At 40.8% G+C, this 25280-nt stretch overlaps 1 protein-coding gene across 6 annotated transcripts in view; it reads left to right on the top strand.

The window, feature by feature from the left end:
- Nucleotides 1–24971: 24971 nt before the first annotated feature.
- The window catches only part of KCNH1 (potassium voltage-gated channel subfamily H member 1), a 452274-nt gene continuing 451965 nt past the window's right edge, over nucleotides 24972–25280 (top strand). For all 6 annotated transcript variants that reach the window (XR_012432717.1, XM_074035584.1, XM_065541211.2 and 3 more), the window contains exon 1: nucleotides 24972–25253. Coding sequence is in view for 3 of the 6 variants with exons in the window: in XM_005540745.5 (XP_005540802.1) it covers nucleotides 25175–25253 (79 nt within the window). In the remaining 3 variants the exon portion in view is untranslated. The remainder of the gene's footprint in view (nucleotides 25254–25280) is intronic.

Here is a 25280-nt window from a genome sequence, read left to right as displayed (position 1 = left end):
CAAAGAAGAGCTGATACATTTCTACAGAAACTATTCCAAACATTGAGAAGGAGGGAATCCTCCCTAGTTCTTTTTTTTTTTTTTCTTTTTTTTTTTTTCAGAGTCTTGCTCTGTCACCCAGGCTGGAGTGCAGTGGTGTGATCTCAGCTCACTGCAATCTCTGCCTCCCGAGTTCAAGCAATTCTCATGCCTCAGTCTCCTGAGTAGCTGGGATTACAGGTGCACACCACCACACCCAGCTAATTTTTGTATTTTTAGTAGAGATGGGGTTTTGTCATGTTGGCCAGGCTGGTCTTGAACTCCTAATCTCAAACAATTCACCCACCTCAGCCCTCTAAAGTGATGGGATTGCAGATGTAAGCCACTGTGCCCATCCCCTAACTCATTTTATGAGGTCAGCATCACCTTGAAACAAAAACCTGGCAGAGACACAACAATAAAAGAAAACTTCAGCCCAATATCCTTGATGAACATCAATGCAAAAATCTTCAGCAAAATATCGGAAAACCAAATTCAGCAGCACATCAAAAACTAATCCACCATGATCAAGTAGGCTTGATCCAAAGGATGCAAAGTTGGTTCATTATATGAAAATTAATAAATGTGATTCATCACATAAACAACAGAAGACAAAAACCACATGATTATTTCAATAGATGCAGAAAAGGCTTTTGATAAAATTAAACACTCTTCATGCTATAAACTCTTAATAAACTAGGTATTGAAGGAACATACTTCAAAATAATAAGAGCCATCTATGACAAACCTGCAGCCAACATCATACTGAATGAGCAAAAGCTGGAAGCATTCCCCTTGAAAATCAACACAAGACAAGGATGCCCTTTCTCACCACTCTTATTCAACATTTCCTAGTATTGGAAATCCTCAACAGAGCGATCATGCAAGAGAAAGAAATAAAGGGCATCCAGATAGGAAGAGAGGAAGTAAAACTATCTCTGTTTGCAGATGACATAATTCTATATCTAGAAAACCCCATAGTCTCAGCCCAAAAGCTTCTTCAGCTGATAAACAACTTCATCAAAGTTTCAGGATACAAAATCAATGTACAAAAATCACTAGCATTCCTATACACCATCAACAGCCAAACCAAAAGCCAAATCAGAATGGCAATCTCATTCACAATTGCCACAAAAAGAATAAAATAAGTTAACTGGGAAGATGAAAGGTCTTTACAATGAGAATTACAAAACACTGCTCAAAGAAATCGGAGAAAACATAAACAAATGAAAAAATGTTCCATGCTCATGGATAGGAAGAATCAATATCATTAAATTGGTTGCACTGCCCAAAGCAATGTACAGATTCAATGTGATGCCTATAAAACTACCAAGGACATTATTCACAGAGCTAGAAAAAACTATTTTAAATTTCATATGGAACCAAAAAAGAGCCTGAATAGCCAAGGCAATCCTAAGTAAAAAGAACAAAGTTGGAGGCATCACATTAGCAAACTTCAAACTCTGTTACAGAGCTGCAGTAACCAAAACAGCGTAGTACTGGTACAAAAACAGACAGCTAGGCCAATGGAACAGAATAGACAACTCAGAAACAAGGCTGCACACTTATAACCATCTGATCTTTGACAAAGGTGACAAAAACAAGCAATGCGGAAAAGACTCCCTATTCAATAAACAGTGCTGGGATAACTGGCTAGCCATATGTAGAAGATTGAAGCTGGACCCCTTCTTTTTTTTTTTTTTTTGAGAGAGAGTCTTTCTCTGTTGCCCAGGCTGGAGTGCAGTGGCATCATCTCAGCTCACTGCAAACTCCACTTCCTAAGTTCAAGCAATTCTCTGCCTCAGCCTCCTGAGTAGCTGGGATTACAGGTGCCTGCTACCACGCCCAGCTAATTTTTGTATTTTTAGTAGAGACAGAGTTTCACCGTCTTGGTCAGGCTGGTCTTGAACTCCTGACCTCGTGATCCACCTGCCTCGACCTCCCAAAGTGCTGGGGTTACAGGTGTGAGCCACCGTGCCCGGCCTGGACTCCTTTATACCATATACAAAATCAACTCAAGATGGTTTAAAGATTTAAATGTAAAGTCCGAAACAATAAAAACCCTGGAAGACAACCTAAGCAATACCATTCTAGACATAGGAACAGGCAAAGATTTCATGACAAAGACACCAAAAGCAAGAGCAACAAAAGTAAAAATTGACAAGTGGAATCTAAAAGCATTAGAACTTCTGCACAGCAAAATAAACTATCAACAGGCTGAACAGACAACTTACAGAAAGGGGGAAAATATTTGCAAACTATACATCTGACAAAGGTCTAATATCCAGCATCTATAAGGAACTTAAACAAATAAAGAAGAGAAAAACAAACAATCCTATTTAAAAGTGGGCAAAGGATATGAACAGACACTTTTCAAAAGGAGACATACATACAGGCAATAAGCATTTGAGAAAAAGCTCACTATCACTGATTATTAGAGAAGTGCAAATCAAAAACCATAGTGAGGTACCATCTCACAGCAGTCAGAATGGCTATCATTAAAAAGTCAAAAAATAACAGATGCTTGCAAGGTTGCAGAGAAAAGTAAACCCTTATACATTGTTGATGGGAGTGTAAATTTGTTCAAACATTGTGGAAGGTGTAAATTTGTTCAAAGCATGGTGATTCTTCAAAGAGCTAAAAGCAGAACTACCATTTGACTCAGTAATACTATTCCTGAGCATATACCCAGAGGAATATAAATTATTTTACCATAAAGACACATGCATGTGAATGTTCACTGCAGCACTATTCACAATAGCAAAGACGTGGAATCAAACTAACTGCCCATCAGTGACAGATTGGATACAGAACATGTGGTACATATACACTATGGAATACTATGCAGCAATAAAAAGAACGAGATTATGTCTTTTGCATATATATGAATGGAGCTGGAAGCCATTATCTATAGCAAATGAATGCAGGAACAGAAAACCAAATACCACATGTTTTCACTTACAAGTGGGAACTAAATGATGAGAACTTATGAATGTAAAAAAGGAAACAACAGATGCTGGGATCTAACAGGGTAGAGAGTGGGAGGAGGGAGAGGAACAGAAAAGATAACTGTTGAGTACTGGGCTTAATACCTGCATGATGAAATAATCTGTACAACAAACCTCCATGACACAAATTTACCTATGAAACAAAACTTCACAGGTACCCCAAACCTAAAATAAAAGTTAAAAATATATTTAAAAAAATTAAAATAGTCTGGGTGAGGTGGCTCATGCCTGTAATCCTAGCACTTTGGGAGGCCAAGGTGAGTAGATCACCTGAGGTCAGGAGTTCAACACCAGTCTGGCCAACATGGTGAAACCCCATCTCTACTGAAAATACAGAAATTAGCTGGGTGTGGTGATGCATGCCTGTAATCCCAGTTACTTGGGAGGCTGAGGCACAAGAATCACTTGAACCTGGGGGGCAGAGGTTGCAGCGAGTCAAGATCCCTCCACTGCAATCCAGCCTGGGTGATAGAGCCAGACTCCATCTCAAAAAAAAAAAAAAAAAAAGATGCATCATTAGGTTGTTTATTTGAAGTTTTTCTACTTTTTTGATGTAGACACTTACAGCTGTAAATATTTTCTTTTAGTACTGCTTTCACTGTATCTTTTTTTTTTTTTTTGAGATGGAGTCTCGCTGTGTCTCCCAGACTAGAGTGCAGTGGTGTGATCTCGGCTCACTGCAAGCTTCGCTTCCTGGGTTCACGCCATTCTCCTGCCTCAGCCTCCCGAGTAGCTGGGACTACAGGCGCCCGCCACCATGCCCGGCTAATTTTTTGTATTTTTAGTAGAGACAGGGTTTCACCGTGTTAGCCAGGATGGTCTCGATCTCCTGACCTTGTGATCCACCCGCCTTAGCCTCCCAAAGTGCTGGGATTATAGGCATGAGCCACCATGCCCTGCCCACTGTATCTTATAGGTTTTGGTATGTTGTGTTTCCATTATCATTTGTTTCAAGAAATTTATCAATTTTCTTCTTAGTCTCTTCATTGTTATATTGATCATTAAGGAGTGTATTGTTTGATTTCCATGTGTTTGTACAGTTTCCAAAATTCCTCTTGTTACTGACTTCTAGTTTTATTCCACTGTGGAAGAGAAGATACTTGATATTATTTCATTTTTTCTGAATGTTTTAAGACTTGTTTTGTGGCCTATCATATGGTCTATCTTTGAAAATGATCCATGTGCTGAGGAGAACGTGTATTCTAGAGCCATTGGATGAAATGTTCTGTAAACATCTATTAGGTGCATTTAGTCTGTAGTGCAGATTAAGTCCAATGTCCTTGCTAATTTTCTTTCTGGAAGATCTGTCCAGTGCTGAAAGTGCGGTATTAAAGTCTTCAGCTATTGCTGTACGGGGATCTCACTCTCTCTATAAGCTCTAATAATATTTGCGTTATATATCAGGCTGCTCCAGTGTTGGGTATATGCACATTTACAATTCTTATATCTTCTTGTTGAAATGACTCCATTTTTATTGTATAATGACATTCTTTGTCTGTTTTTATAGTTCCTGTCTTAAAACTTATTTTGTCTGATACAAGCGTAGCTACTCCTGTTCTTTTTTGGTTTCCATTTGCATGGAATATCTTTTTCAATTCCGTTATTTTCAGTTTATACGTGTCTTTATAGGTGAAGTGTATTTCTTGTAAGCAACAGATCATTAGGTCTTATTTTCTAATCCATGCAGCCACTCTATGTTTTTTAATTGGAGAGTTTAATACATTTACATTCAATATTATTATTGATAAGTACATACTTACTTCTGTCATTTTAGTTATTTATTTTCTTGTTGTTTTGTAGTCTTCTCCTCCTTTCCTTTTTTCCTGTCTTCCATTTGCTGACAGTGATTTTCTCAGGTGGTACATTTTAATTTCTTGCTTTTTATTTTTTGTGTATCTGTTGTATGTTTTTTGATTTTAGGTTACCACAAGTCTTACAAATAATATTTAAAAACCTATTTTTAAGCTGATGACAACTTAATGATGATTGTATAAACAAACTATGAGCAAGAGACAGCTAATAAATACTCTACAGTTTAAATTCATTCCCGTGCTTTGGCTGGGCATGGTGGCTCATGCCTGTAATCCCAGCACTTTGGGAGGCTGAGGTGGGTGGATCATTTAAAGTCAGTAGTTTGAGACCAGCCCAGCCAACATGGTGAAACCCCGCCCCTACTAAAAAATACAAAAATTAGCTGGGTGTCATGCAAATGCTTGTAATCCCAGCTACTTGGGAGACGGAGGTGGGAGGATCCTTTGAACCCAGGAGGCAGAGGTTGCAGTGAGCCAAGATCGTGCCACTGAACTGCAGCCTCAGAGACAAAGCAAGACTCCATCTCAAAATAAATAAATAAACAAACAAACAAACAAATTCATCCCCCTGCTTTTTTTTTTTTTTTTCTTTTTTTTTGAGACAGAGTCTCGCTCTGTCGCCCAGGCTGGAGTGCAGTGGCTGGATCTCAGCTCACTGCAAGCTCCACCTCCCGGGTGCACGCCATTCTCCTGCCTCAGCCTCCCGAGTAGCTGGGACTACAGGCGCCCGCCACCTCACCCGGCTAGTTTTTTGTATTTTTTAGTAGAGACGGGGTTTCACCGTGTTAGCCAGGATGGTCTCCATCTCCTGACCTCGTGATCTGCCCGGCTCGGCCTCCCAAAGTGCTGGGATTACAGGCTTGAGCCACCGCGCCCAGCCCCCCCTGCTTTTTAACTTTTTTGTTTCCATTTATATCTTATCGTATTGTCTTGAAAATTTGATATAATTATTATTTTTGATCAGTTCATCTTTTAGTCTTTCTACTCGAGATTTGAGAATTTACACACCACAATCACAGTGTTATAATATGCTGTGTATTTAGTATTACCAGTGAGTTTTGTACCTTCAGGTGATGTCTTCTTGCTCATTAACATTCCTTTCTTTCAGATTAAAGAACTCTGTTAGTATTTCTTGTAGGCCAGGTCTGGTGTTTATGAGATCCCTCAACTTTTGTTTGTCTGGGAAAGTCTTTATTTCTTTTTCATGTGGGAAGGATATTTTCTTTAGATACACTATTCTAGGATAAAAGTTTTTCCTTCATCACTTTATTTATTTATTTTATTAAAAAAATTTTTTTTGAGACAGAATCTTACTCTGTTTCCCAGGCTGGAGTGCACTGACACAATCTCAGCTCAGTGCAACCTCTGCCTCCTGGGTTCAAGCAATTCTCTCACCTCAGCCTCCCAAGTAGCTGGGATTACAGGTGCCCACCACCACACCTGGCTAATTTTTGTATTTTTGGTAGAGATGGGGTTTCACCATGTTGGCCAGGCTGGTCTTGAACTCCTGACATCAGGCAATACACCTGCTTCGGCCTCCCAAAGTGCTGAGATTACAGTCCTTCCTCACTTTAAATATGTCATGCTGCCTTCTTCTGGCCTGTAAGGTTTCCACTGAAAAGTCTTCTGCCGGACATATTGGTACTCCATTGTGTTGTTATTTGTTTCTTTTCTCTTGTGGCTTTTAGGATCCTTTCTTTATCCTTGACCTTTGGTAGTTTATTAAATGCTCTGAGGTAGTCTTCTTTGGGTTAAATCTGCTTAGTGTTCAGTAACCTTCTTGTAGTTGAATGTTGATGTCTTTCTCTAGGTTTGGGAAGTTTTCTGGTATTATCCCTTTGAATAAACTTTCTACTCCTATCTCTCTCAATCTCCTCTTACGGGCCAATAACTCTTAGATTTGCCCTTTTGAGGCTATGTTTTTGATCTTGTAGGTGTGTTTCATTCTTTTTCTTGTTTATTTATTTATTTTGTATCTTCTGTGTATTTTCAAAATAGTCTGTCTTCGAGTTCACTATGTCTTTCTTCTGCTTGATCAATTCTGCTGTTATGAGAGTCTGATACTTTCTTCAGCATATCAATTGCTTTTTTGTTTGTTTGTTTGTTTTTGTTTGAGACAGGCTCTCTGTTACCCAGGCTAGAGTGCAGTCACCCAATCTCGGCTCACTGGAACCTCCACCTCCTGGATTCAAGCAATTCTCCTGCCTCAGCCTTCTGAGTAGCTGGGAATACAGGCGTGTGCCATCACACTCTACTAATTTTTGTATTTTTTGGTAAAGATGGGGTTTCATCATGTTGGCCAGGCTGGTCTTGAACTCCTGACTTCAGGTAATTCACCTGCCTCAGCCTTCCAAAGTATTGGGATTACAGGTGTGAGCCACAGTATCTGGCCTCAATTGCATTTTAAACTCCATAATTTCTTCTGAATTCTTTTAAATTATTTAAATCTCTTTGTTAAATCCTATCTGTTAGGATTCTGAATTCCTTCTCTGTGTTATCTTGAATTTCATTGTGTTTCCTCAAAACAGCTATTTTGAATTCTCTGTCTGTAAGGTCACATATCTCTGTGTCTCTGTAACTGGTCACTAGTACCTTATTTTTATTTATTTATTTATTTAATTTATTTTTTTGAGACAGAGTCTTACTCTGTCACCCATGTTGGAATGCAGTGGTGTGATCTTGGATCACTGCAACCTCTGCCCTCTGAATTCAAGGCATTCTCCTGCCTCAGCCTCCCGAGTAGCTAGGATTACAGGCACCTGCCACCACGCCCGGCTAATTTTTTGTATTTTTAGTAGAGACAGGGTTTCACCATCTTGGCCAGGCTAGTCTTGAACTCCTGACCTCATGATCCACCCACCTCAGCCTCCCAAAGTGTTGGGATTACAGGCATGAGCCACCGCGCTGAGCCAAGTCACTAGTACCTTATTTAGTTTGTTTGGTGAGGTCATGTTTTCCTGAATATTCTTGATGCTTCTCGATGTTTGTCAGTGTATGGGCATTGAATAGTTAAGTATTTATTGAAATCTTCATAGTTTGGGCTTCTTTGTACCCATCCTTGTTAGGAGGGCTCTCCAGGTATTTGAAGGGACTTGGATGTTGTGATCTAAGTTTTTGGCCGCCATAGCTGTATCTGCATTGGGGGCAACCCAAGTTCAGTATTTCTGTGTCTCTTGCAGACATTTTGAGGTACCTCCTTGGTGGTCTTGGATAAGATCCAGAAGAATTCTCTGGATTAGCAGGAAGACTCTTGTTTTCTCCCTTATTTTCTTCCAGATAAATGGAGTCTCTCTCTCTCTCTCTTTCTGTGTTCTTTCTCCAGTTGCCTGGAGCTGAGGCGGGGTGACACAAGCACCCCTGTGGCCACCACCACTGGGACAGCACTGAGTCTCACCCAAGGCTCATAGTAACCACTGCGTATACTGCCTACTTTTCATTGAAGACCTCCTTGAGTAATCTTTTTGGTCCATATTACAAAGAACTCTTTGTACTCTCCCTCCTTCTACCACCTTATGCTCCTCTTTCTTTCCCCGTTTGATTTACCTATTCTGCTTCTCAGCAATTAACCTTCTTTTCTTGTAGGTACACTGATATAGTTTGGATGTCCCCTCTAAATCTTATATAATTTCCAATGTTGGAGGTAGGCATGGTGGGAGGTATTTAAATCATGGGGGTGGATTTCTTATGAATAGTTTAACCCCATCCACTTGGTGCTGTCTATGTGATAGTGAGTGAATTCTCATGACATCTGGTCTTTAAAAGTGTGTGGTACCTTCCCCCTACACTCTCTCACTTGCTCCCATTCTCACCATGTGAGACCCTGTCCCCCCTTCACCTTCTACAATGATTGAAAGCTCCCTGAGGCTTCACTAGAAGCCCAGCAGATGTCAACACCATGCTTCCTGTAAAGACTGCGGAACCATTCGCCAATTAAACCCCCTTTCTTTATAAATTAACCAGTCTTAGGTATTTCTTTATAGCAATGCAAGAAAGGGCTAACATATACTCCTAACTCATCTGTTTAATAACCTATCAGCAATTTGTCCAGAATAAGTATTTAGTTAAAGTGTGGTTTTTCAAAATAATTCACTTCTTATCCCTTTTGAACAAAATCAAGAAAACATTTTCTTCAGTTTAGGCTTTTAGTTCTTTTAATTCAGCGGGGCTTGGAAACTTGAACTAACTTTAGCTACAGTTTCCTAAGATATTTTTTCCATATTTTAGACTTCAATTTCTTCTTTATGATGGTAAAAAGTTGACTACAGTTCAACTAAGTAAACTAACAAACAACTAACAGTTGAACAAACAGTTCAACTAACAAAGTAGGTAACAGCAAAAAGGATCTTGAGGAATTACATATTTTCTGTAGTCTGTTACATTTATATGCATATACTCCAAATGGTGGTCCTCTGCTTTACATATTCATTTTCTTGTTCTAAGAATAATGTTACCTGTAGCATTTTACACGGGTTCTCAGAATCTTAAAGGAATTAGTCTCTGGCATTTGTTCCCTAGGTTGATACAGCTATTTGGCATTTATCTTTTTTTTTTTTTTTTTTTGAGATGGAGTCTGGTTGTGTTGCCAGGTTGGAGTGCAGTGGTGTGATCTTGGCTCACTGCAACCTCCGCCTCCCAGGTTCAAGAGATTCTCCTGCCTCAGCCTCCCAAGTAGCTGGGACTACAGGTGCATGCCACCACACCCGACTAATTTTTGTGTTTTTCGTAGAGATGGGATTTCACCATGTTGGCCAGGCTGGTCTAGAACTCCTGACCTCAAATGATCCGCCCACCTTGGCCTCCCAAAGTGCTGGGATTACAGGCATTAGCCACCGTATCCGACTGGCATTTATCTTTTGTTATTTCTGTACTTACATTATTCAAAAGAGGAACTATTTAAAGAGTTATAGATGCTCTGGTTTCTTTATGTTCCTCTTCACTTTTTTCCTTGTCAGGATGATTTATCAGAGTACTTTTAGAACTGTGTTGTAATAGTGAATAGTTTCTTTACACAGGTAAATTGAATTAACGCTCCTGAGTATTCATTCTATGTAGATCTTAATAAAAGATAATTTACTAAATGACCTGCTAGGTAGCCATAGAGGAGGCTGTTAATGCTGAGACAGTATTTACAGAAAAGGAGGACCATAGCGAGGAAACAAAGTGGCATTTGAAGAGCAGAGGCAAGTAGACCCCATGCTGGTGAAGAGAAAATCTGTGATAACAAGAACATGTATAGTGTAAATAAACCAAAGGTATCCAAACACACCAACAATTCCCCAGTGACTTAAAAGCACAAAGAGGAGTAGTTGTTCAGCGGGATTCAGAATTTTAAATTCTGAATCTTGCCCAGTGTTATGCAGAGAGCGCAATCCTTTTCTGTTGCTCTCCTGGACTCTCTGGCTATAGTTGGACACTCATTTGCATGGTTAAGGTTATAAAAATTGCTGCTTACAAGGCTCTGAGGGAGTCAGCATTGCTGGCCTGGGGAAGGAGAGGAAGGCACTGCCTGAGCTAGGCACTGTAGTGGGTGGAAAGCCGGTCTGGGGCAGGCAGGCATAGCCTTAAGCATTGTCATACAATAGAAACCCTTAAGGCCTCTGCCCACCTCTTCTCTTAGGAGACTTTTGCTACAAGTTCCTGGAAAGATTAAGGTGGGATGGGAGGACTTTGTCTTCCAAAATAAACTCTTAAAATTCATGGGTTTTCTTCCTTCTCCTCTCATGCAGTGAGTGACCTTCCCCTCAAAGAGCCCTTGAATTGCAGGCAGTTTAGCTGCATATACTGTTTTTAGAACCGTAAAAGGGAATGGCACAGCATGAAGTGTATGAACAAAATAAAACAAACAATCAAGCAAACAACGGTATGCCAGACATTGCTCTTATTGCTTTATGTGTATTAATTTATTTAATCACTCCTTGTTACAACCAAGTGAAGTAGATAATATGTTATTCTTATTATTCAGATGTGTTGATTATATGAAATTACACATATCATCCCATATTATTCAGGTATGCAGTCTTGCAAAGCAGTAATCCATTAAAAAAAAAAAAAGACTTTTCTCATTTTATACAATTTACAGTCATAGCTAATCCCAAACATTGATGAAAATTAGGGGAAGGTAGTCCCTGTTTCAGGTTAATTGAGTCAACTTTTGCCCTCTAGACCAAGGCATTTTTTCCCCTGATCCTCTTTTAATTTCTGAAAAAGTAAATTCCATATATGAAGGTTGACCATGTCCTTCTGCAGCTGGCCACACCTAGAAATGTAGATTAAGCATTTGACACCGCTATTGAAATCACACTGAATCTTCCAACCTCCTATAGATTATGTTTAACACACCTTGATCTATCCATGATCTTACCTGGCATACAGCCACGGTAGCAGGTCCTTAGATGGCTTTGAGTGTCTTATGTTTGATGACAATCTTTGGCTTACATAGGGTGGTAATAGGGCTCCTTTAAATATATTTTTTTGATTATTTGAAACTTATACATCAGGGGAATGAAACTTAACCTTGGTTTTTGTGATTACTGATAATGTTTCTTGCTATCCCCAAAAGCCGCCAGCACTATCACTGTTCCTGTATGAATAATAACAGCTAACGCAGAAACAGTGCTTGCGTTGTCCCAGGCACTGTTCTAATTACTCTATGTATATTATAAAATTTAACCCTCGCAATAACCTATGCAAGCTAAATGAATTTGACTTGTTTCCTTCTTCACATCATTTTTTTCTAAGTCCAAGTCTCGTGGATGCAACCGAGTGGAGGACTCTAGATCACATGGTTAAACTTGATTGTGAGAGGAGCTGGCAAAGTAGGTCCTGGTCTTTGACTTGGGGGGGGGGTAAGGGGTGAGATGAGGAAATGAACACAATATAGAAAGGCACCTAAAAGATGTTGGAAAACCATAAATATCAATAATGCCACTACAAAGACACCGAAGAAAAAAATAAAAAATACAGTAATCACAGAAGCCAAGGGAAAAGTATGCTATAAATGCCACCAAGAGGTCTGGTAATATGAAGGCTGAAAAATGTCCCCTGGCTTTAGTGATATGGAGGCCATTAATAACTTTAGTAAGAACCATTTCATTAGAGTAATGGGAGGGAAAGCAGATGTATTGAGTTGAAGAAATAATAGGATGTAAGGGAATGGAAATAGTCCAGGCAATTCTTTAAAGATTGACAGTAAAGAAGAGGAGGAGAAATATAGGAGAGCAGCTGGTAGTCAAAAGTGCTGTCAGGGGATTTTACTTTTTAATATTAATATGAAGGATTCAATAGAGAGAAAGTGACAGGCGATGGCATTCAGAGCACACTACAATTTCGAAAGGTGGAAAAGATGAGGGGATGGTAGCTAGCAATTATAAACAGGTGTTTGTGGTAGAAGCACAAGGGAACTCATACCATTGGCTTTTAGTTTTGGGAAGTTGGGTGCAAAATTGAAATTGGGAGTGAGAAGGAAGGAAGAAGGTTTAAAAGGGTGAATAGTAGAAAGCAAGCTTATCTAGAGCAGTATAACATGACGGCTAGATAGTGTTGAAGGCTCTGGTGGAATAGGAAATCATTTGGATAGTAATGCCAACCTGGCCTGTTTTGCAGCTTCATCCAGCATGGCTTAGCCACCTGGATGCATGCCAAGAGGGAGTAGATAGTGTGTTTATCCCGAGTTAGGTATTATGAAGAGATAGAGAGGCCAGGTAAGATACTAGTGAGAAAGTTTCTAAAATGACAGGTCACACCATCTAAGCTGAATAACTTGGGGAGTAAAGGTTGTGGTGGTGCGGTAGTGGTTAAAGAGTTAAGTAACCTGAATATCGCAAAGATACAGAAGAATGTGGTAGACAATGGTTGATAGATGTTTAGGGTCAAAAGTAGATGTGGTAAGCAGCCTCTAAGAAAGTGGTCCCGACCTCCTGGTATTCATGCCCTGGTGTCATCCCTTCCCCTTGAGTGTGAGCTTGATTTTTAATGAACAGAACATAGTAGAAGTGATGGGGATGGAAGGTTACTTCTGAGATTAGGTCACAAAAAGAGTGTGTTGGGCCAGGCGTGGTGGCTCATGCCTGTAACCTCAACACTTTGGGAGGCTGAGGTCGGTAGATCACTTGAGGTCAGGAGTTTGAGACCATCCTGGCTAACATGGTGAAACCCTGTCTCTACTAAAAATATAAAAATTAGCCAGGCATGGTGGGGCATGCCTGTAATCCCAGCTACTTGGGAGGCTGAGGCAGGAGAATTGCTTGAACCTGGAAGGCAGAGGCTGCTGTGAGCTGAGATTGTGCTACTGCACTCCAGCCTGGGCAACAGACAGAGACTCCTTCTCAGAAAAAAAAAAGAAAGACTGTGTGGCTGTGGCTTTTATATTAGACAGTCACTCGTCTGCTCTGACACTTGCTCACTCTGTGGGAAGTCAAATGTTATGTTGTGAGCTGCTCAGTGGAGAGGTCCAGATGGCAAGGAACAGAAGGAGGCTTTTGTCTAACAACCTGTCAGGAATTAAAGTTTGCCAAAATCCATGTGAGGGAGGTTAGAAGATCCTCTGCCCAGCTGAGCCTTCAGATGAGACTGCAATCCCAGCCAGCAGCCTGATTGTAGCCTTATGAGACACCTTATACCAAAGGCACCCACCTAAGCTGCACTTGGATTCCTGACCCAAGTAAGCTGTGAGATAATAAATATTTGTTGTTTTAAGCTGTTAAATTATGCAGTAATTTTTTTCAGCAATAGGTAACTAATATTGTGGGGTTATCAAAGTACTAGTTAGATACGCCAATATCTTGTTAAGCTTTTTTTTTTTTTTTTTTTTTTTTTACAACAGTCATGTGAGAATTGGATTGCAGCAACATTTTAAAGGTTCCAAATCTCATGAATGAGCTGAGGAAGTCAACTAGAAAAGAAAATGTCAAAGGATCTTTTGAAAGGCTGAACAACAACTGAGGTACCCCTTACCTTAACATAATGGCACTTATCTCCAAAGTCCCATGCTGTAAAATAATTCTGATAGTTTATATTTTCTATAATAATTATACCTGCTCTAAAGCATTCTCCTTTAGCTCCAAAATGAAATGATTAAAGGTGAGTGAAAGATATTTATGTTTTAAGACATGAAAAACAAATTTATTTTTGCCAGTCTCACTCAACCAGAATTTAAGTATTTAAGGTCAGAGATGTTTTGTTGTTGTTTTTCAGCCCCCTCAAAAGGAGGAGGAGGATCCTCCTTTTGAAATTTTTTGTGCTCCCCTTTGAAGGAGTGGCTCCATTGTATACCTGCTTGTCCAGGCAGAACACTGGTTACGACTTTTGACGTTCTAACTCAAATTCTTATATCCGCAGATTCACCAAGTTTTGATGATTCTACTTCACACACAGCTCTTACATCCATGCAGTCTTCTCTATTTCCCTTACCATTGACATAGCATAGCCCTTGTCTTCCTTACTCAACTTTCCTTCTCTGTTTCTCTACATGCCCATTTATCCCATTGCTGTCAGAGATATTTTTTTTTTTTTTTTTTTTTTTTTTTTTTTTTTTTTTGAGACGGAGTCTCGCTCTGTCGCCCAGGCTAGAGTGCAGTGGCGCGATCTCGGCTCACTGCAAGCTCCGCCTCCCGGGTTCACGCCATTCTCCTGCCTCAGCCTCCCGAGTAGCTGGGACTACAGGCGCCCACAACCGCGCCCGGCTAATTTTTTGTATTTTTAGTAGAGACGGGGTTTCACCGTGGTCTCGATCTCCTGACCTTGTGATCCGCCCGCCTCGGCCTCCCAAAGTGCTGGGATTACAGGCGTGAGCCACCGCGCCCGGCCCGAGATATTTTTATAAAATACAAATCATGTCATGCACTTGCCTAAACTTTTATTACACTACATTATTCATAGAATAAAGCCTGAATTCAGCATGACAATAAAACTTTTCTTGACCTGGCCTTAATCGGGGTTTCCACCATCTCCTCCCCTAATTGCTTGGGCAGTCACAGTGTTAGATCACTGTGCTTGTACTCATTGCTTTGGTTTTCAGTTCTGTCTTTCTTTTTTGTGCCTGAGGAATTTACTTGATTTCACAGAAGGTTGTGTACACACACACACATATATATCTCTCCAGAATTTTTTGATATTTGTAGTAGGAGGGTTTTAAAGTTTTCTAATTTGAAATATTGCCTGAATCTAAAGTTCTGCTATATCCTTTTCTTTCTTTCTTCTTCTTCTTTTTTTTTTTTTGGGAGGTGGAGTCTTGTTCTTGTCGCCCAGGCTGGAGTGCAATGGCGTGATCTTGGCTTACTATAACCTCTGCCTTCTGGGGTTCAAGTGATTTTCCAGCCTCAGCCTCCTGAGTAGCTAGGATTACAGGTGCCCACCACCACGTGCAGCTAATTTTTGTATTTTTATAGAGATGGGGTTTCACCATGTTGGCCAGGCTGGTCTTGAACTCCTGACCTCAGGTGATCTGCCTGCCTTGACTTCCCAAAGTGCTGGGCTTACAGGTGTGAGCCACCGTGCCTGGCCTTTTCCCTTTTTGTCTATTTTTTTATTATTACTATTAAATATTTAGAGACAGGGTCTCACTCTGTCACCCAGGTTGGAATGCAGTGGCTCAATCATAGCTCACTGAAGCCTCAACCTCCTGGGCTCAAGTGATCCTCCTGCCTCAGCCTCCTGAGTAGCTGGGACTTCAGGTGCATGCCACCATGCCAGCTAATTTTTTATTAAATTTTGTGTGTGTGTGTGTGTGAAGACAAGGTATCGCTTTGTGGCCTAGGCTGATTTCAAACTCCTGGACTCAAACATTTCTTCCACCTCAGCCTTCCAAAATGCTGGGTTTACAGGCATTTGGTACCATGTTCAACCGATTTTTATTATATTTTTTAGAGATAGGGTCTCCTTCTGTTGCCCAGGCTGGAGTGTAGTGGCATGATCATAGCACTGGAGTCTCAAATTCCTGGGCTCAGGTGATCCTCCTGCTTCAGCTTCCCAAGTAGCTAGACTGAACAGCATAAGCCACTACACCTAGCTAATTAAAAATTTTTTTTTGTAGAGATGGGTCTCACTATGTTGCCCAGGCTATTCTCAAACTCCTGGGTTCAAGTGTTCCTCCTGCTTCGGCCTCCCAACACTCTGGATTACCGGCATGGGACACTACATCTGGCCCATTTCTTTACATTTTAAACATTCTTATATCACTGTGCTCTATGTGAGGTTCTTTTAAACCACTAAAAGGTGGTGTTTTTTTTTCTGATCTAATAGTTTCTTTGAAAAAGCAAATTTAATCCTTTTACATTAACTGTGATTACTGATATATTTGAATGCATTTCTGTCACTTTCAATGTATTTACCATATACCATATTAATTTTTTACGTCTTTTTTTTCTTTTCACGGCATATTTTGGTTTGATTGTATTTTCTTTATGACCATTCTCATGGAAATAATCCAAGAAAATTTCCTTAATCTTGCTAGAAGAATAGACATCTAGATACAAGACATCCAGGGAACACCTATGAGACACTATACAAAATGAATGCTACCAACGCATATAGTCACCAACTGTCCAAGGTCAATGTTAAGAAAAAAAAATCTTAAAGGCAGCTAGAGAAAAAGGTCAGATTATGTGCAAATGGAACCTTGTTCGGTCAACAGCAGACTTCTCAGCAGGAACCTTAAAAGCCAGGAGAGACTGGGGGCTATTTTCAGCATTCATAAAGAAAAGAACTTCAACCGAGAATTTCTATATCCAGGCAAACAAAGCTTCATAAGTGAAGGAGAAATAAAATCTTTTCCAGACAAACAAGCACAAAGAGAATTAATTACCATTAGGCCAGCCTTGCAAGAGATCCTTAAAGCAGTTCTAAACATGGAAATGAAAAAGAATGATACCTCCTACCATAAAACCACACTTAAGTACATAGTTCACAGACCATATAAAGCAATCACACAATAGAGACTACAAAGCAACCAGCTAACAACTTCACACTAGGACCAAAACCTCACATGTCAATATTAACCTTGAATGTAAATGGTCTAAATGCCCCACTTAAAAGGCGCAGAGTGACAAATTGGATAAAAAAACATTTTTTTTCTTGCAGACATTCACTTACTGTCTGCAAGAGACCCATCTCACACTAAATGACACTCATCAGCTCAAAGTAAGGGGCTGGAGAAAGATCTACCACACAAATGGAGAACAAAAAAGAGTAGGAATTACTATTCTTATATCAGATAAAACAGACCTTAAACTAACCAAAAGGTTTAAAATGGACAAAGAAAGGGATTATATAATGATAAAGTGTTCAGTTAAACAAGACTTGACTATTCTAAATACACAATGTTGGCGCACTCAAATTCATAAAACAAGTACTTCTAGACCTACAAAAAGACTTAGACAGCCACACAATATTAGGGAAATTCAACACCCCACTGACGATATTAGACAGATCACTGAGGCAGAATGTCAGCAAAGAAATTCTGGACTTAAATTCAACACTGGATCAACTGGATCTAATAGACATCTACCAAATACTCCATCCATCAGCCACAGAATATACATTCTTATCTGCACATGGAACATACTCCAAGATCAACCACCTTCTCAGCCATAAAGCAAGTCTCAATTAAAAAAAAAAAAACAACAAATCACACCAACCATACTCTTGAACCATAGTGGAATAAAAATAGAAATCAGTACCAAAAAGATCTCTCAAAACCACACTATTGGCCGGGCACGATGACTCACGCCTGTAATCCCAGCACTTTAGGAGGCTGAGGTGGGCGGATCACTTGGGGTCAGGAGTTGGAGACCAGCCTGGTCAACATGTTGAAACCTCATCTCTACTAAAAGTACAAAAATTAGTCAGGTGTGGTGGTGTGGGCCTGTAATCCCAGCTACTTGGGTGGCTGAAGTGGGAGAATCACTTGAACCCAGGAAGCAGAGGTTGCAGTGAGCTGACATTGTGCCATTGCATTCCAGACTGGGCGACAGAACAAGACTCCATCTCAAACAAAACAAAACAAAAACCACACTATTACATGGAAATTAAAGAACTTGCTCCTGAATGACTTTTGGGTAAACAATGAAATTAAGGCAGAAATTTTAAAAAAAATCTTTGAAATTAATGAAAATAGAGACACGACATAGCCAAATCTTTGGGATGCAGCAAAAGTAGTATGAAGTTTAGTGCTAAATACTCACTTTAAAAAGAAAGCTCTCAAATTAATAATCTATTAATAGCATCATGCCTAGAGGAACTAGAAAAACAAGAACAAACTAACCTTAAAGTTAGAATAACAGAAATAACTAAGATCAGAGCAGAACTGAATGAAATTGAGACCCAAAAATCCATATAAAAAATCAGTGAAACCAAAAATTGGTTCTTTGAAAGGATAAATGAGATCAATAGATTGCTAGTGAGAATAACAAAAAAAAGATAGCCAAATAAGCACAATCATAAATGACAAGTTGACATTACAACCAATCCCACAGAAACAGAAAAGATCCTTTGAAATTATTATGAACACCTGTATGTGCACAAAGTAGAAAATCTAGAGAAAATAAATAAATTCCTGGAAACACACAATCTCCCATGATTGAAATGGGAAGAAATTGAAACACTGAACAGACCAATATTGAGTTCTGAAATTGAATCCGTGAAAACAAAACAAAACAAAACAAAACACTTACCAACCCATAAAAACCCTGAACCAGGTCCATTCACAGTCAAACTCTACTAGATGTACAAAGAAGAGCTGGTACTAATTTCACTGAAACTATTCCAAAAAATCAGGGAGAAGGGACTCCTCGCTAACTCATTCTATGAAGCCAGCATCACCATGATACCAAAACCTGGCAAAAGATACAACAAAAAAAGAAAACTACAGGCTAACATCCCTGATGAACATAGATACAAAAATCCTCAGTTAAATATTAGCAAACCAAATTCAATAGCATATCAAAGTGTTAATTCACCATGATCAAGTAAGCTTCATTCCTAGGATGCAAGGTTGGTTCAACATACACAAATCAATAAACGTAATTTACCACATAAATTGAATTAAAAACAAAAACCATGTGATCATCTCAATAGACATGGATAAAGTTTTCAATAAAATATTCAGCCTCCTGAGTAGCTGGTATTACAGGTGTGTGCCACCACGTCAGGCTAATTTTTTTATTTTTAGTAGAGACAGGGTTTCACCACGTTGGCCAGGCTGGTCTAGAACTCCTGACTTCAAGTGATCCACCCGCCTAGGCCTCCTGAAGTGTTGGGATTACAGGCGTGAGCCACTGTGCCCAGCCTTACCTGGCATTTCTGTATGCTTAGGAGAGCAAGGTGGTACCCACTGCACCTTAGCCCCATCTGCCATCTTAATTGTATATATATTTTTTTGTTTGTTTGTTTTGTGACGGAGTTTTGCTCTTGTTGCCCAGGCTGGAGTGCAATGGCATGATCTTGGCTCACTGCAATCTCTGCCTCCCGGGTTCAAGCTATTATCTTGCCTCAGCCTCTCAAGAAGCTGGGATTACAGGCACCCACCACCATGCCAAGCTAATTTTTGTGTTTTTAGTAGAGATGGGGTTTCACCATGTTGGCCAGGCTGGTCTCAAACTCCTAATCTCAGCTGATCTGCCTGCCTCGGCCTCCCAAAGTGTTGGGATTACAGGCGTGAACGGTTTAATTGTATGTTTCTATTTAATCTTTAAATGCCTTGCACTTTGGCTCCCTCCCTACTATTCCATTGAAAATGTTTCCACTAATGTATCAAATGGCCAACTAATCATTAGAGCTAATGCACATTTTCCAGTGTTTATCTCTACAGTGTACAACAAATGACGCTTTTCTTCTTTCTTTTCATTTAAAGAGTTTTCCCCTCTGGGCTTCTATAAAACCACTTCTCTCAGTTCCCTCCACTTCTAAACTGCTCTTTCTCAGTCTCCTTTGAAAGCTATAAACTGGTGATTTCCAATTTCGAGCACCACCCAGATGTTTCTCTTGGGTTCTAGATGTGAATATCCTACTTCCTACTTGATATTTCTCTGAAATGTCCTGCAGGCAACTCAGCTTTTTCATAACTGAATACAGTTTTCCCCAAGTTTGTTTTAAGAATTGAAGGGAAGTAATAGTGATATTGTCATCGGTCATGAACTTCAAAGTAGGAGACATTTTACATGAATGGAGAAGAGTAGTGGTTTAAATATGGCAATGAGGAACTAGACAAATTCTCACCTGAACTTCTGGCTTTTTTGAGACCCTGTCTCCAAAAAAAAAAAAAAAAAATCATAAGCGAAGAGGTCAAGTTGAACTATAGTTTATTTAAAAAGAAAGGAAGATTTAGAGGGCACATTGGAGACAGGAAAGCAGTTGAAAGAAATCATGAAGAACATACACATTCATTAAGTGTTTGTTGAATTTCTTGTGGGCAGGTGCCAGTCATAACCATCTTTTATTTTTTATTTTTTTTTTTTTTGAGACGGAGTCTCACGCTGTCGCCCAGGCTGGAGTGCAGTGGCGCGATCTCGGCTCACTGCAAGCTCCGCCTCCTGGGTTCCCGCCATTCTCCTGCCTCAGCCTCCTGAGTAGCTGGGACTACAGGCGCCCGCCACCGCGCCCGGCTAATTTTTTGTATTTTTAGTAGAGACGGGGTTTCACTGTGGTCTCGATCTCCTGACCTTGTGATCCGCCCGCCTCGGCCTCCCAAAGTGCTGGGATTACAGGCTTGAGCCACCGCGCCCGGCCATAACCATCTTTTAATCCTTAGAACCTATCCCAGTGTCTGCTATATACTAGACACCATGCAAATGTTTGTTATAACGAGACTGTTGTAAATGACTTTTAATTATTTCCCACTGAGGGAAGGGTGTGATAAAAGATCCTTTTCTCTTTTGTTTAGAGGAAATGAGAAGGAAGAATAGCTTAGGGCAATTGGAAGGATATAACTCAATTCTACAAATGCTTCACACTGTCTGTTGGGTTAGCCATGGGTAAGTGTAGACCCACATCAGTGCATTCTTTGCCCCTAGTCAATCAAATTCAGGGACTAGTATTTCCTTTGAAGCAGATTCTGTCCCTTCTCCCAACACTGGGGAGATACATCTATAGTAGGGAATCATTTTTTTCATTGTATATAGTCTGCCCAACATTCTTCCTATAAGTTGATTCAAATAGAAGTTTTGTTAACAGAAATTACATACAAGAAGTCAGTCAGTCATTGGGCTATAGAAGCTGAAATTTCTCATGCTGCAAATTCCTCTCCACTTTTAGATATTTAGATATTTCACTCATGGTGGCTGAATAGTGAAGTCGCCTCTATGTTCAATTTCTCCTCCACTTAAGTTGCTCATGATGATGCATCTGTAGCCTGCCCCTTCCAGCTCTCAGACCTTCTAGGACTCACAGGCAACTTTCCTACGTTAGAGAGGTTCCTGGCTTTCGAAAATCTGTCACCCACACCTTGTGGTCTTAATGGAAGGAAAAATGAAGTTCCGCCGGGCGCGGTGGCTCAAGCCTGTAATCCCAGCACTTTGGGAGGCCGAGGCGGGTGGATCACGAGGTCAGGAGATCGAGACTATCCTGGCTAACATGGTGAAACCCCGTCTCTACTAAAAATAAAAAAAAAAAAAAACTAGCCGGGCGTGGTGGCGGGCGCCTGTAGTCTCAGCTACTTGGGAGGCTGAGGCGGGAGAATGGCGTGAACCCGGGAGGCGGAGCTTGCAGTGAGCCGAGATCACGCCACTGCACTCCAGCCTGGGAGACACAGCGAGACTCCGTTTCAAAAAAAAAAAAATGAAGTTCCTGTCTTTATATGATACCATTTGCCCCTTCTGATGTGTGGCATTGTCATCCTCTTCGTTTGATAGACTGGTTGTTGTTGTTGCGGGGAGAGATTTTTCTGTCATTTCCTGGACTCTTTTCCCAGCCAATCTGCAGACCACCATCTCCATATTCTCCCTATAGCATTATGCCTCCATCACTATCTATTACATTTGTGAACTCACTAACTACAGTGTAGCTTAATAGCATTTATGAGAACAAAGATAGTTATAGTGTGTCTTTGTTTCAAGGAGCGTGATACAGACATAATCTATAGCATGATACAGACATAAACACTTCTTATAGCTAAGAGGTAAACAAAATGCTGAGGGATACAGGAGGAGAGCCCCTGAGGAGGAAAGAAGCCTAGAAGCAGTAGACTCACATTTTAGAATTTATTTCCAACTCTGTATCTGAACTCTGTATCCCTGCAGAAAATGGGCTCCATTTTCTGCACAGATGGATAGAGGCATTTGAATTGGAACTCTGGTCACAGTTATCTAAAGTTGTCCCTTTAAATGAAGGAGTGGCTTTGTATGTTATGCAAAAATATAAGCGTTCTCAACTGTTTTCCAAGGTACATTGGTATATTGTGAATCCTTCACGAATCTGTAACCAAGTTTCGACAAATCTGTAAGATTAAAATTTACTCTAACTGAGATTCCTATATTACAGAGGTAGATCTCAGACAGAACTTTTAAGTTGAGCAGGTGCTGGAACTCAATGTTAAGGAGGGAACAGAAGGTGGCAAGTAAAAGGTAAGAAGCACAGTATCCTGTCAACTAGCACCAAGAAAGAGGGAGTGTTCACTGGAATATTGAGAATGTGGCTGTGGACAGGGGAGAATGTGATTCTATTCCTACAGTCAGATGTGTTGTGAGTGAACCAAGGGAATGGGGGAAAAAATTGGATGTACCTCCACAGACACTGTGAGACACTCACATTGTGATGAAAGATTGCTGACTTTTGAACAATTTAACTCTTAAATATTTATTTTATTTAAAAATCATGAACACTTCCAGCTTTTTTTTTTTTATGGCAAAAACAGTTCATTGGCTGTTCACGTAGTAATTATCTTCCTCTTGCATCCCCAGGTAATGACTGTGATCTTGACCTAAAAGCCACCTTAGTTTGAATAAGGAAGACCTTGAAAGGAAAGGTGACTGACCAGAAACACTCTTACGAAGCACACAATGAAGAAAGGATCATTTCTAAGCAAGTACTTAAAGTGCCATAACACAGTATAACAGTGCTTTTATAAGCATCCAGTCTTATTTAAGCAAAAAGATATGAAATAATGTGATTGTGTTATGGCACACAATCTGGAGGTTTAAAACTTTAAAAAAAGGACCACTTTGTAGTAGCACTACTTTGTTTTAGGTCTTTTAATTTCTTCAAATGTGCCACCAAAAATTGTAGTATTCAAAAAGGTGCCAATACACACACACACACGCACGCGCACACACACGCACGCACACACACACGCACGCACAGTCCATGTTGAGATCCATTTCAGTAGTACATTTTAAATGGAAGACATCTCATTTCTTTTTCTTATCAGGTAGCCCACCAAGGCTTTAACATCTCTCATCTCAAACTAATATCATCTGTTTCCTTTTTTATCTAAGCCATAGAACATGAGAGCTCATTAAAACCTTACAAATTTTATTAACTCTATGATAGTTTTCCCCTCTGCATTATTTTCTTTATCTTCCTTTCACAAGCAGGATTATGAAGTTTCTTGATGGGTTTTTAATATTGTCATGAAAAATCTTCCCTTGGCATGTTTGTGCAATAACACAACTTTAAAAACCTTATTTAAATGGACTTATTTAAATGAAGTCGATAGGCACCAAACTGGCTCAGCTCAGCACCAAATGCATTTGAGAGTCATGTTCTCTTCAACCACTGTGTTATCTCATTTGTAATAGAACAAAGAACCACTAGACGGAGCTAGGGTTTAAGAAATCACAGTTCTAGACTGGGTGACAGGCGATGGGTAGAAGGCTATCTTAAGGGAAAAGTGTATCATTACTTTCATTTCAAATCCTATGACAACCTTATTTAACTCTCTGCTAAGAGCAATCTGTTTACTTTGTCTCTTCACAAGACGAGACAAAGGGTGATATTCGTAATGGCCCAATTTATTTAGTCACTCCAATAATGACATCTGACCTTGGCAAAGCACTTTACAATTTAGGGTGCTGTCCCCATACATAATCTTGCTTGATCTTCACAGCAACTCTGAGAGATTTCTGGGCAAGAATTAGTTCTTCTGTTTTTGAGATTAATTAACTGAGACAGGATGTCTTTGCAATACATTAGGATATGTCAGGATGGCTAACCCAGACAATTAATTTCCGGGGTCAGTTTTTTTTTTCCTCTTACATTTTCGTGTTGACTGTTGACTCGGTCTGAAACTAGTAAAGTCTCCATTCATTTCCTCTGTGGGACATAGGCTTAGTCTCCCACCACACCGACGGGGGATATATAGTAAAAAGGCAGGTACAGAGTATGTTTGGTTCGAAATCCCCCAAAATAAGTGAACAAACGACTATTGTCTTAGCCCCTGTCCAGAAACCTTGGATGTACGTGGTTCTTCTGTATACTAGGGGTCAGCTGTAAAAACTAACTGTATCCTCTGCACTACAGACTACCCTTCAAGCCAAAGCCACGGTTGCTTAATTAATACTGCCCCTCCCCTGAGCATTCGTCCTTAGAGACAAGTCCACCGTTTTTGATGTTTGTCAGGCAGTTTGATATTGATCATACCAAACATCAGGAGCCTGCATTTGTGTCTACGGTAAAAACAACCCAAGACAACTCTTCTGAAGCTGAATCTGCCAGTCACTCTGTAAATCTGCATTGTTGCAATACAACTTCATTAATTACTGCTCCAACACTGGCCTAGAATCAAGGTGGGGCAACTTTCACTAGTCAGGCTGACAAATCTTACAGGAAGGCAAGAAGGTGTTCCCAGAGCCTTAGACGTCCCGGGGTCCCTGGCCTGAAACAGAGCAAAGGAAGAGAGTTACATCAGCACGCTCCCCCAAGACTTGTTAGGGGTGAATCCGCCCTGAAAGCTGCTCACAATGCCCTCTCCACCCAACCCAAGGCACATCCTGAACACATTTCCCAGCTGTACCCAGAGGGTGGCGCTGCCGTCCCAGCCTTGGTCCACGGCCGCCCGCCGCTTCCCGGCCTCTGCAGGAACCCCAAAGCTTGGTCTCCCGCAGGCCGGTGGGGGGCACGAGCCCGGTAGGGGGCGCCGCCGGCCCAGGCGCCGCTGCTCCCTCCGCCCACCCGGAGGCGGCTGCAGCGAGCCGAGGCCGGCGCGAGTGCACTGCGAGGCGGGCCGCAGGGAGGGAGGCGCGAAGAGGGCGCGAGGGTAGCAGCCGTAGGGAGCCGCCAGCCCTGCCTGCGGGTCCCCGCGGGGCGCATGGGGCGCTTCGAGCCGGGACTGCGTGCGGGCCCCGAGTCCAGTTTCCTGCTGTCGTAAGAAGCAGCGCCAGGACGCCCCCCGGACCCTGAGCTGCTGGGAGAATGACCATGGCTGGGGGCAGAAGGGGACTGGTGGCCCCGCAGAACACGTTTCTGGAGAATATTGTCCGGCGGTCCAATGGTAAGAGGTGCATTCGGATTTCGATTA

The sequence above is a fragment of the Macaca fascicularis genome, chromosome 1, assembly GCF_037993035.2.
Source record: "Macaca fascicularis isolate 582-1 chromosome 1, T2T-MFA8v1.1".
Taxonomy (NCBI): domain Eukaryota; kingdom Metazoa; phylum Chordata; class Mammalia; order Primates; family Cercopithecidae; genus Macaca; species Macaca fascicularis.
The sequence above is the reverse complement of the archived record's forward strand: the minus strand, read 5'-3'. Positions and strand labels throughout refer to the sequence as shown.